At 50.7% G+C, this 12,954-nt stretch overlaps 1 protein-coding gene across 2 annotated transcripts; it reads right to left on the bottom strand.

Annotated features, from left to right (window-relative positions):
* Positions 1–8: 8 nt before the first annotated feature.
* CUEDC2 (CUE domain containing 2) lies at positions 9–8,153 on the bottom strand. 2 transcript variants are annotated; one of them, XM_080642464.1, is made up of 9 exons: positions 8,000–8,153; positions 1,962–2,048; positions 1,466–1,609; positions 1,309–1,370; positions 1,094–1,221; positions 832–1,011; positions 631–692; positions 494–554; positions 9–412 (listed from the first exon to the last, which is right to left on the bottom strand). In XM_080642464.1, exons 2-9 carry the CDS (start codon positions 2,033–2,035, stop codon positions 266–268), a joined length of 858 nt encoding a protein of 285 aa, XP_080498590.1. In that variant the 5' UTR covers positions 2,036–2,048; positions 8,000–8,153; the 3' UTR covers positions 9–265. The 2 variants fall into 2 exon arrangements, with proteins under 2 accessions (XP_080498590.1, XP_080498591.1); XM_080642465.1 differs by having other exon boundaries at positions 1,962–2,045; positions 8,000–8,127.
* Between the last annotated feature and the right edge of the window lie 4,801 nt (positions 8,154–12,954).

The raw sequence follows: 12,954 nt of genomic DNA, 5'->3' as shown, positions 1-12,954 counted from the left end.
TGAGGCTGGAAGAGAAGGTCAGACAGACACAGTCCCCCAGCACCCCAGCTCTGGGGCAGAAATGATCAGAGTGCACTCATCTTCTTGGGGCTACCTTTACTGTGCCCATGGGCAGCTCCAAGAAGTTAACATAGTGAAGAAAGGAGGTAAGAGAAGATGTAGAGAAGGGGTCAGGAGTTAGGGTGGGCCCTGTGTGGTGGTGTAGGGCTTCTGCATCCCTCTGGGATCTGAGCCTAGAAGGCTCTAGCAGAGTCTGGCGAACGACTCAGTGGAAGCGGTATTTTCTGGCCGGCTTGAGGTTGATATATGTGGCCTTCATCTCCTCGGCCTCAGGGTTCCGCACATCTTTGAATCGTTCCCCCTTGGTGCTCACTACCTGGTTGTCGATGTATCGGATCAGCTTTTTGGGGGCCTGTCAGGCAATCAGTCAGTGAGTAGCAGAAGCCAGGAGATAGTCTCACACACTCCACACCCCCACAGCCCTCTCTCTCACCTCCTTGGGAGCCATGGGCCGGTGAATCTTCTGATCCTCTGCACTATCCACCATCATGTACCTGCCAAAAACTGGCTGGGTGAAGCTCCTGCCACCCTGGGAAAACCCTTTAAAAGCCCAGCCCAGCCCAGACTCACTTCTGCAGGATGAAGGACTTCAGCTCATCCTTTTGGGGGCCTCTGAGGCGCCTGGATAGGTCCTGCAGAGGGGAAAGCCTGGTCTAGACCCTAGGTCACCAGTAAGAGAAGCATATGGTGATAGGCCAGGGGTGGGGGCTTAACACTAAGGAGGAATGTAGCTGGGGCTACATGAGTTAGGGAAGGTATGGCAGAGGATACCTGGTTGGGGCCATCCCAGGCTGGAGGCTCCTCCTTCCCCTCTACCAGCATCTGCACTGCTTCTTCCAAGTCCCCCCGAGCTTTGGCCAGCACCCACTGGGCCTGCTCCATGGAACAGGTAGGGAACACCTCCAGGAGTACATCCACCCCTGACAGAAGCTCTTCCTCAGCACTGGCTGCCTGTGGGCATAAATGTTGACAAAAGGCAGTACTTCCTCCTTTTCTGCCCCTAACTCCCTCATTGGTACTCTCCTCTACCAACCTCATCTTGAGTATCCCCAGCAGCAGGAGAAGCCCTAGTCTCTTCTTTGAGCTTTTCAGGCCGCTGCAGGGACTCTGGGGAGATGGGCACGTGACCTTGGACCTCAGAACTCTGTGGTTGCAGGTTCTCTTAAAGAGGCAGAGAGAGTACCAGGTTTGCCAGATCTTTGGGGATGGGGACTATAAGTCATCCAAGTGCCTGCTCCCCAGACTCACCTTTGTTCCTGGCACCACTCAACTGCCCTGAGAGCTTCTGCATCATGTCCCCTATCGTACCCCTGAAAAGACAATGAGGGTGGTAAGAAGGAAGACAACTCTGCCTGCCCTCCACAATCAGCTAGCACCCCTCCTCTTGGCCCCAGGCAGACCCCACCTTGGGATATGGGCGAAGCCAGGCACATAGGCCTCCATCATCTCAGTGAAAGCCTCCATGTCGAAGTTCTCCTCTGATGGACCTGAGGGGCCCAAATCCTCCAGGACCCCGAGCACATAGGAGAAGATGACCTCATCCAAGCCGCTGCAGGAAGGGGACAAGACAACCGTGGGTAAAGCACTGGATACCTCCCGCACTCGCACCTAGCCCAAGGCTCCAGCCCTCGCCTTCATGGGCCCATGAGCCAGACCTCAAGCCTTGAGGCCAGAGAATATTCCACCCTCCCTCAGAGCTCTGGTTTCCCATTTGTCCAACAAATGGGACAAGGACAGGATAAGAAGTAAGGCCATACCAGCAAATCATAATCAGCCCTCCCCCACCTCAGGAATAGGGCCAAGTGTTCCCATCCCAGTCTTTCCATTGGCCAGGGCCCAGATGCTGCCAGGCAGCTGCAACCCTGGCCCTAGCACGATTCTTCCAGGAGAGCTGCTTCTACCTGAGGTCAGCCTCTGGGAGGTGCGTCTGGACAAAGGCAAGGAGGGCTGCACTGACAATCCTCTCCAGCTCCATTCTCTCTCCTCTTCTGAAAGGACACAGATGTAGGGTTATCAGGCCCTCTCCTGCCTGCCCCTCTACCCACTAGGCCCAGGGGCAGTCAGCTCCTCCCTCCTGTCCTGTGGAAACCATTTGTTAATGTTGCCCACAGCTTCTAGCTCTCCAACCCTCCCCCGCACCCCCAAGCAGAGCCAAGTCCTCTCCCTGCCCATCTCTCCACCTCCTCCAGCCTGAGACAGGGCAGGGTACTATAGCAGAAGGCTTCCAGAGTGGCAGTTCCCCTCACCCCTCCTGATGACCTCTCTCCATCTCCCCACCCCATTCCCTAGCAGCAGGCCCAGACCCTGTGTCAAGAACCCAAGGTCTTGGGGTCACATGCCTCCTGGCTTAGGAATTCCATCACTGAGAGGGCCACTTAGCCCCCAAGTCTAACCACAAGGGGCCAATTGTCCAGCCCCCCAAGAAGCAGGCTTAAGAACTGAGCACAGCCCTCCCCCCCAAGAATGGCCACCCACCTTCTGGCACAAAGGGGCTTTTCTGGCTCCAGGGCCCAGATAGAAGGGGTAGTCTTCTATGAATTCTCATCCCGACCAATCCCTGCCCTTTTAGTAGCTTGGGACTATCTACAAAGGACTTTCCATCTTCCTTTCCAAGGCCTATGGAGCCCTACAAGACCTGGCCTTTGCCTACCTCTCCAACCTTTCCACTTCCTCCTCACTCCACTCCTGCCCACCAGCCTCCTTGCTGTTCCTCAAACTTGCCCTGCTTCTTCCTATCTCTTCAGATATCCACATGGCTCATTCCCTCACCTCCTCCAGGGCTCTGCTCAAATGTTGCCTCTTCAGAGAGACATTCCTGGACTAACCTACCAAAATAGGTATTCCTCATACTCCTTAATCCCTTACTCTGCTTTATCTACACTAATAAAATAGAAACACGCAAATTGACAGTCCCTCCGCTACACCCACCAGCCAATCAGAGTGAGTATGCAAATTAACCCAACAAAGATGGAGGTTAATTTGCATACACAGGCGTGGAGTGAAGACTGAAGGCAGCATAGAAGGAAGCCAAGCACTGCAGAAGGGAGTGAAGCTGCGGAGAAGCAAGTGGGGCAGCGGAGACGGGAGGGAAGCAGGCGGAAGCTTGGGGGGCAGCAGAGAACCCCTATTCCTCCAGCCGCAGGAAGCCCTATTCTTGCAGGAATCTTCCTGCAATGGGCCTCTAGTTTTCTATATAGCTTTTATTACAGATTAATGTTATTTGATGTTTATTTGCCTACCCCATAGAAGGTAAGTTTCAAGAAGAGGGAGGAGGGAAGGACTTTGTCTTATTCGTTGATATAATCCTAACACCTAGAAAAACGGCTGCACATAGTAGGTGCTCAATAAATACTTACTGACTTACTTTATTCCCACCTACATGTGCAGGACTCCCAAGTCTGTAGTTGGGAGTGAGGAACACATAGATGGTAATGAATGGCTCCAGACACATAGGTCCAAATGTCAGCTCTCCATTCCATTCAGAAGACTCAGAGGCACCTTAAATTCTACCTACTCTGAACGCACTACATCCTCCCAATATGTGTACATTCCCTCTCCAAATATGCACCTTCTCCTGTTTCACCAGCTGATACAACAACTCACTCAGTTGCCAAACCTGAAACTTGGGGATTATCCTTGATTCCTCCCTCTCTCAATCCCACCTGTGTACTCAATCAATACCAAGTCCTGTCCATTCTATTCCCTTATTCATTTTCATTCTATCCACTTCGCTCCAACTTGTCTGGCTTCTCCTCCAAAATCTCAACATTTCTTAGGCTAGGTCATGAGTTACTTTTTCAGGTTTTGCTCTAATTAGGTTGAACCATATGAACTTGCCAATAGTGCCTGTTTGTTTTTTTAAAAATGTTTTTATTGATTTTAGAGAGAGAGGAAGGGAGAGGGATAGAGAAATAGAAACATCCACGAGAGAGAAATATCAACTGGCTGCCTCCTGTGCATCCCCTACTGGGGATTGAGCCGGCAACCCAGGCATGTGCTCTGACAGGGAATCGAACCGTGACTTCCTGGTTCATAGGTTGATGCTCTAACCACTGAGTAACCAGCTAGGGCTTGCCTGTTTTTTATTTACAAAATAAAAAGAAAGGCCTAGCCGGTTTGGCATGGGTCCAAGGACTGAAGGGTCTTGGAATCAATTCCAGCCAAGGGCATGTACATCGGTTGCAGGCTCAATCCCTGGCCCCAGTGAGGGTGCATGCAGGAGGCAACCAATCGATGTGTCTTTCTCACATCGATGTTTCTCTTTTTAAAAATCAATGGAAAAATATCCTCGGGTAAGCATTAACCAAAAATCAATAAATGAAAGAAAGGATATGTGCCCTTTCAAGTAGCATCAATGTTGGTTTCTGAACATCACACTCTCCTGTTTTCCTTCTACCTTTCCTAGAGTCCCCTTTCTGCTGCCCTGTCAATGTGGTAGCTAAGCTCAGGCTCAAAGCTGCTTCTCCTCTCTCCTCACTCTGTACCCCGCCCCCCACCCCCCTCTCTGTAAGATCTCATCTGGGACCACATCTTTATTTTATTTTGTTAATCCTCACCCAAGTATATTTTTCCATTGATTTTTATTTTTATTTTTTTAAATATATTTTATTGATTTTTTACAGAGAGGAAGGGAGAGGGACAGAGAATTAGAAACATCGATGAGAGAGAAACATCGATCAGCTGCCTCCTGCACACTCCCTACCAGGTATGTGCTCACAACCAAGGTACATGCCCTTGACTGGAATCAAACCCGGGATCCTTGAGTCCACAGGCCGACGCTCTATCCACTGAGCCAAACCAGTTAGGGCTTTCCATTGATTTTTAGAGAGAGTGGAAAGGAGGGGGAGAGACAAAAACATCAATGTAGAGAGACATCCATTGGTTGCCTCCCTCGTGTGCCCTGACCAGGGCCGGGAATCAAACCGCAACCAGTACGTGCCCTTGACTAGAATCGAACCTGGGACCCTTCAATCCGCAGGCTGACGCTCTATCCACTGAGCAAAACCAGCTAGGGTTGGGACCACATCTTTATGTACCAACTCCATGTCACCAATTCCCAAATGTCCAATCCTCTAGTCCAGTCTCCCCTTCTGTGACACCCAAGTCTTTTACTCCTCCACCAAAGCTGTCCTCAGTAAATGGCATGTCCACACACCAGCTTTTCCTGTCACAAGTATGGGAATTATCCTTGATACATCCAATCAGTCACCAAGCCCTGACCATAAATCTCTCAACAATCTACTTCTCTGCATCTTTATTCCCACTCTGCTCCATCTCTTACCTGCAAGAGCTTTCTCACACTTCTCCCCACAACCAACTTTCCCCTAACAATCTATTCTCCACAAAAATCGCAGTTGCATGATCTTTACAAAAAAATGTTTTTACTGCTTGACTTCCCTTCAGATAAGTCGAGATTATTTTTGTGGCCTTTGACTTGGGGCCTTACCATGCACCACTGGATCACTCTGGCTTTCTTTCAATTTGCCAACACTCAAACTCTTTCATGGCAAGGGCCTCTGCATGAACTGTTTCCTCTGCCTAGGCAGCCTTCCACCTCCACCCCTTCACTTGTCTAATCCCTTCAGGTCTGTTTTAAATTCCCTTTCTCCAAGGATGTTGTCCCTGACCCTCTAGAACTGGGTTGGGTCCCTCCATATTATACTCTCATTGCAGACTGCCTTTTCCTCACTTCGCAGCACCTTTCACACTATTTCGACAATGTTGCATGTTTCTTCTAGTTGTTCCACAAGGGCAGGGACTACAAACCTGGCTTATTCATCAATGTACTCTTAGTATCTCTTGTCAAGTAGACACTCAATAAACACTTACTGCCTGCTTTACAGGTGAAGAAACTGAAGCTCAGTGGGTTGAGTGACTTGCCCAAAGTCACATGGCTTGACTATGGTAGTCAAGTCTTAATTCCAGGTCGCCTAGTTGAGTGTGTATTTTAGGGGATAGGAGGATATCAAGACTTCTCGGTGGGTTGAGACAGGCCTACCATTTATGATCTGTTTCCTAGTCCCCTGAGTGTAACATAGAGTTGCTGTGACAGCACAGGGGTCACTTTGACAGCAGGACTAAGAAGCCGTAGCTTACCAGGGGCATGCCTGTCTCTTGCTCCAGACCTTAGCATGGGCCCTGGGAAGGAGCAGCACTTCTCAGACCAGGTATGCCAGATCCCCTCCTGAGCTCCTCCCAAGAAGTCAGTCCCCTAGAGAGACCACATCTACCTTCAGTTACATCAAATCATGGCTCCTGTCAGTTGCCTGGCAACCTCACTGGGCCAAAGGCCCACAGATGCTGCATAAAAGACCCATTTCTAGGGAAGAAGCTGTCAGGGATGTGTCTGATGCCTCTAGATTTCTAACCAAGGTCTGAGGGCTAGGGACTTGTTATTGGAAAACTCCTCACTGTGTTCAAATAAAATGTCTTCTTCTCCTGAGCTTGTCTCCCAAGGGAACATCCTCCCTCCTCCTGTTCTTGAGCTGTCCAAACTCTACCTAGCCTTCAAAGCTTGCCACGTCTTTCTTTCACCCTTCTCCATCTCCATCCCTCTAGCCTTCCTCATTTCTTTCCTGCCCAGAGGCTTCTAACATTTCTCCTCCATAGTCCCTGAATCGGGAAGCTGCAGCCTGGGCAGCCAACCTTCTGCAGAGTAAGAACATGATCTCCATAAGACTTTCAAATTCTGGATGGATGTAGCTCACAGAAGCCCATTACTCCTGTGGACTCTAAATCAAGATTCACTGATTATTGGAAAAAATGAAATGTGGCTCTTGTCCTGTCATAAGTCCTGTTTAAATACCTTTGATAATGGTAATAATAGCTAGCACTTACTGACTGCTTACAATGTGCCGGGAATTGTTCTATGCACTTTACATGTATTAACTTACCTAACCCTCACAATAACTCTAAAATATAGAGACTAATATTATCATATTATCCCATTTTACCTAAAAGGAAATGGGGAACTGATAGGTTAAGTAATTTGCCCAAGGTCACACAGTGAGTTAATGACAGATTTATACCCAAGCAATATGGCTCCAGAACCCTCACTGTTAACCACTACACTGCACCAAAAGCTCATGATGTAAATTCTCTCTTTCCTGGGCTGGCCCTCTTGCCTACTTCACAATCTCTGCTCACACCATTCTCCCCATTCCTAACATCTTTCCCTCTGCCTCTCATTCTGCAGGGCTCATTTCCTCTCTGCAGCCAACCCTGATGGCCCCATCCTCACTGCCCCCAGCTGGCCTGAGAGCACCCCCAGAACCAGGCACAGGCCTGGACTCTGCCTCTGGACAAATTTAAGTGAGCCTGGGGGAAGGAGTACAGTTCCCTTGTGGCGGGGAGGTGCTCAAGGTGGAGGGAGGACAGAGGCCATGTGGGAGGAAGAGTTTTGGACGCCGGTGTGGAATAAGTCCCGTGGCACTCTGAGGGTCTAGCGTGGAGGCATTCACTGCTTCTCCCAGCCCCCCTGAAGCCCGGTTCCTGGGGCCCCAGTTCCATAACGCAGGTTCCAGAGGACATCGCTGCCCCCTCACCCGCCAGTCAGGTCTTAAAGGCGCCAAGGACACTGATGCTACAAGGTATTCCGGCATCCCAAGTCAGGCGGGAACACAAACGGGCGGAGGGGGCAGCACAGGAAGTGGGACTACAATGATGGCCGACCCCTGAAGCAGGAGCTCCCTAAACAAACTAGCGAGGTACCCGCAAGATTCCAGAATCGTGGGCGCGAGGGCATGGGGATGCGGTTGCGGCCCTGGGATGACACGTGACGAGAGAGGCCTGAGCAAGCTGGGATGTGCCTGATACAGGCCACGGCGAGAATCAGAAATGGGGGTCCGGGGATACCGTGGGGGAACACACAGGACAGGTGCCCTGGGTCAGCGCTCTGCGGCTCTCCTGGCCCTGGGCTGGGGGCTGGAGGGGAAATCACCTGCTCGGTCGGGCGCCGCCAGCTACTGGTCCCGCGCGGTGCAGCTCTCATCCCCCTGCCCCACCAACGAGATCAAAGGCGGGGCCCAGAGCGGTTCGCTTCCAGAAGCGCCGCGGTCACCATTTTTGAGAAGGGCAGATGCCCGTAAATGGGCGTGGCTTCTGCTTCCCTTTTCATTTGTCTCGGGGTTTGGACGGGCTCCCGCAGCGGCCACGTTTGTTGCGGGTAGGGAGGCGTTGAACTTGGAGGTGCCGCCAGTGGGTGGAGTCGCAGCGCTGATGTATCGCCGCCTAGTTCCATGTCTTCCACTAAAGACCCCATCCAGTATCTTCCCATCCGCCTTATTTCTTTGCCACAAAGTCTCCGCCCTCAAAACCTATAGCTTTTTCCTACTCTCCTTGTGTCTCCCGTCCTTCCATAAGGTTCCCTGGCTGGATCTGGTGGCCCCTTTTCCCAGACCTGGTCTTCTTGCCCAAATCCCAGTGCCTCTTTCCCTTCGTGTCCAGTCCAGGTTCAAGTCCTGTTACCCAATCAACTCTTAGGTGTTGACTTCCCCACCATATCTGTTCCCTTTACATTCCCTTAACAGAAATGTCTCCCCAAGACTGGGGGTGGGGGAGGATACAGGGTCTGGGTCTTGGATTGGGCGGGGGCGGGGTGGGAGGAAGGTGTTCTGGGTGAAGATCGACCTGAGCTCAGATCCAGGAGGCCTGCAGGCCATGCTTACCGCCAGTGCCTTCATGCCCATGTTGACAGGGCTTCTCATTTAGGACAGGGCACCTGAACTCCGGGACCTAGCACCGCCTCAGCTTCCTCTTTCGGTTCCTGCTGCCTCAGATTCCGGGTGCTACCCTGTGGGGAAGCTACCCTGTGGGGAGTTTTCCTCTCAAAAAACCCCCACAGTGGGTCATTAGGGAAAGAGTTCCCTTTAAGAATGAACTCATTCATCCCCAATCAGCAGGGATGAGCTCCTTTTCAGGGCTAGTCCCCTTGTACCGCGCTGAGGACCCAGAGACTGTCGCTGCCGCGGAGTCACAGTCCACTAGAAAGTCCCATCCTCCCCTCTCCCCTAAGGACTTGAGGCAGTACCAAAATAGGGACAAAAGGGGAATCACTGCTTCCTTTTCCAGCCCAGTTTCTCACTGCAGCTCCCACCAAAACAACAGATGTTTGCTGCTGGAGAGAGGGGACAGAAACGGGGAGGGAGGAAGGAGGGAGCACATTTGGCCTTGTGCTCCCATAAAAACCCTGCCGCTGCCAGTCTGGCGCTGCTGGGGTTAATGAGGGGTGTGGTAACAGTCACTCTGAACTCAGGTAGACTGGCCCCAGGGAAGGGGACGATGGGTAGCCCCACAGCCTCAGGCCTCTGCCAGCTCTCTAAAGACTGACCATTTCTCCCCTTCCCCAATCTCTCATCCTCCCTGCTGCACCCCACCTATTGCACAATACTGATGATCACTCGTCTCTCCCTGCACCCCCATTACAGGAACTGCCAGTTTTCCTCAGTAGCCGTCCCTAGTTTGGGCCCTAAGACTCCTGTAGCCATCCCTGACACTGCCTTTTCCCTCCCCCATGACCTGTTCTTGGATGTAACTAGTTATCTTCATCAGAAAGAACTTCCTGATCCTTCAGGGAAGGATGATGGGAAAGACCTCTTGGGGTGAACCCCTAAATTCCCAGCTCAAACTGTGGAGAGTGCCAACTCCATGTAGCAGGGGCCAGGTTCTGGGGCAGAGGACAGAGGGTGGACTGAGGAGAGAGACAACCACAGGCACAAGGACACACACAAACTGTAAAGTGGGGGCTCCCGGGAACACTTGTCCTGCTCAGCATTCCACAGCTGGCCGGGCCTTAAGATGTTTATTTTCTCTCAGTCTCTCCCTCCCCAAGATGGGAACAAACTCCACCTGGCCTTTGGGTGCAGTTTAAAGCCACACAGGTTGCAAGGATGTAGAGTGATGCCTCCTCTCTCCCAGTTCCCTCAAGTGAATTTTGCAGCTGGTGTTTGGGTGCTTGGGTCTCCTTAGCTGATTGGGAAAGCTAGAGGCTTATGTTTGAGGAATTAGGCATAAAGGGCAGATTTCCCAGACATTAAGAGCAGAGAAAGGACCCAGCTGATTGGTCTCAAAGGCTGAGAGAGACTCAGAGACTGAGGTGAGGAAGGGGACACTCTGGATGAGGGGTTGGGGGGAGTGCAGAAGGGATGTCCCCACTCTTGCTTGAGGTCAGAAAGGGCTCTCTGGGCAGTGTGCCCAGCCCTCCCACACCTTCCTCCTTTCTCAGAAGAGCCAGGATGGGGCGGGGGCAGGAGTTGGCTGGGGCAGATGGGGCCCTATTTAAGGAGCTCTCTTTGAGAGCATCACTGCAGATCCAGTCCTTGGAGCGAGAGAGGAGGCGTCATTGGTAAGTGCCACCCCCTTTCTTTCAACTCAAGCAGGGTGAGGGTAGGGTGGCTCCTGAGCCTGCTGGCTTGCCTCTCCCTCTTGAGAGATAGGCTGCAGCTCTGCCTTGTGAGTGGGATTAGTACCCAGCCCTCAGTTTGATGCTCTAGAAAGTGAAAGTGTTTCAGGGAAATCTTTCTCTACAGTTCTCCTATCTTTCAGGTACTTCAGATGAGATTTTCAGGGAGCTGGGACTCCTGGGCTGCAATCGTGGGGATCCATATTTGGAGCTCCCTTCTGGCTCAGGAAGCCACTTAGTCTCTAGAAAGATGCCCTTCTCAGTAGGTATGTTCTGGCTCTTCTCCCAACCCCTAACCCCTCCAGCTTCACATCTGGTCCCACTAACAGTGGTTCTCAACCTCTCTAATGCCGTGGCCCTTTAATACAGTTCCTCATGTTGTGGTGACCCCCAACCATAAAATTATTTTCGTTGCTACTTCATAACTGTAATTTTGCTACTGTTATGAATCGTAATGTAAATATCTGTGTTTTCCGATGGTCTTAGGCGACCCTGCTGGCGGTTCTCAACCTGGGGGCCACGACAGATATTTACAGATATTTACATTACGGCATTAGAAAGGTTGAGAACCACTGCACTAGGAGGAGGAGCACATCTGGGCATGAGATGAGGGGAACAGAATTCTTGCCTTGGCCCTTAGTTCCCTCCCCTCATGTCTTACATGAATTCCTTTTGAAATTTAAAGAACCTTTGCCCCTTTCCCTAGCAACGGGCCCTATTTTCAGCTCCAAGCTAGACCCTCCCTGGGATAGTAGGAATCTTGAGATCCCATGTTCCTTATCTGACCCATCCTGGGAATGGGGAAAAATTCACAGACATGAGCATGGGAGGGCAGCATCCAGGCTGAGAGAACTTTGGCCACCTGGCTCTGAGAACTGAATTCCATAGGCTGTGAGCTCTAGCAAATGCCCTAGGGACTCAGTTCTGGTGCCCGGCTGTGCTACACCACCAATACCAAGATCATGGCTCAGGCTCACCGCGGCCCAGCCAGGTGCTCCTTGGGCTGGCTACTCTTCTGCTCAAAGACTTGAATGACCCTCCAAAACTCCTTACCTTGCCATTGAAGTCTTTCATTGTATGGCCGCCACTTAGCTTTGAAGCCTGATCTTACAATGAAACCCTGTTGCTTCCTGCTTCTGCTGCCATGGTTCCTCCCCAGTGCTTCTTGAGACCCCTCCTCCCCATCACTCTGTTGGAATCCTATACATCCTTTAAAGCCTCTGTCAGGTGCCTCTTTCAAGAAGCCTCTCCCCAATGGTACATACGATCTCCTAGAAATCCTCCGTACTCCCCTCCATCATGGCTCGATTCATGAGCCCCTTAGTGTCTAGTCCAGTGTTCTGCACACAGCTTTTTAATTGATGTTCCTTAAATTTTTCTGAGTGTGTCTCATCAATGAAGAGGCAGGCAGTGTGTCCTAGAGGTTAAGGCTACAGTCAGATTTCCCAAATGCATTCTCTATGTGTGACCTTGGGTTAGTTGTTAACCTCTGTAGGCCTGATTTTCCTCATTTTTAAGTGGGAATAATAATTATATCCACATCAAAGTTTTGTGAAGATTGAATTGAGTTAATAGTTTCTATACAGGGCTTTAGCTCATGGCCTGCTCCCTTGAGTAGAATGTGAGCTATCCAGTTGAGAGGTGGCCCAAAAATTGGTCAGTCAAAATTAATTGAGTGAAGGGCTCCAGGGTTGGGTAAGGCTGGGACAAGGCCAGGAGGAAGAGGCCATCAGGATCAGCATTTGGTGGCCCAAGCCCTGCTGGGATCTAGGACCTCTGGATTCCTACCTACTGTGTGACCTGGGGTGAGTCACTTCTCTTTGGCCTTGATTTCCCAGCATAATGTAAATTGAGGGGGTTGGACCTGGATGACTAACAAGATCCCTGGCAGCCCAGATGTTTTATGATTTCTAAGCATCTAAATGTCAAGTTCAAAGAAAAGATCAAAGAAGGAAGCATCCAGGCTCCCTGAAGGACTCCCTTACATCCACAGGACCAGGAGCAAGCGCTGGGGTTTGAAAGTACAGGGCAGGCGGAACTGAGCTGAGTGGCAGCACCTCCTTCAAAAGCCTCTAATCAGAGGACAGGGATAAACTCGTGTGCAGCATATGGGCATTTCCAGAGCATAAGTGGGAGCCTTGGGAGAAATGTGTGTGAGCAATGCAGATCCCTCAGAGATGGGGGAAATTGAGAGACTCCAAGGGTTTGGGCCCAAGAGGATAGAGAGGGAAGGGGAATCAGGACACATGTTACTTAGTGTGAAACCCAAAATTTACTTGAAACTTGCCTTGTTTCAAAACAAGATTTGAGGAGGCTTACAAGCATAAAGACAATTCTCCAATATTAAAACAAAATCTGTAATATAGATATGTAGTACATTTTAAACGTGTATCCTTTTGACCCAGAAATTCAATTTACTTTTTACATTTTTATTATTAGTTAGAAATTACTTCAAACTTACAAAAAAAGTTGCCAGAATAGTGCAAAGAACTCTT

Source organism: Plecotus auritus (assembly GCF_963455305.1).
Source record: "Plecotus auritus genome assembly, chromosome: 9".
Taxonomy (NCBI): Eukaryota; Metazoa; Chordata; class Mammalia; order Chiroptera; family Vespertilionidae; genus Plecotus; species Plecotus auritus.
This window is presented reverse-complemented; position numbering and strand designations above follow the sequence as displayed.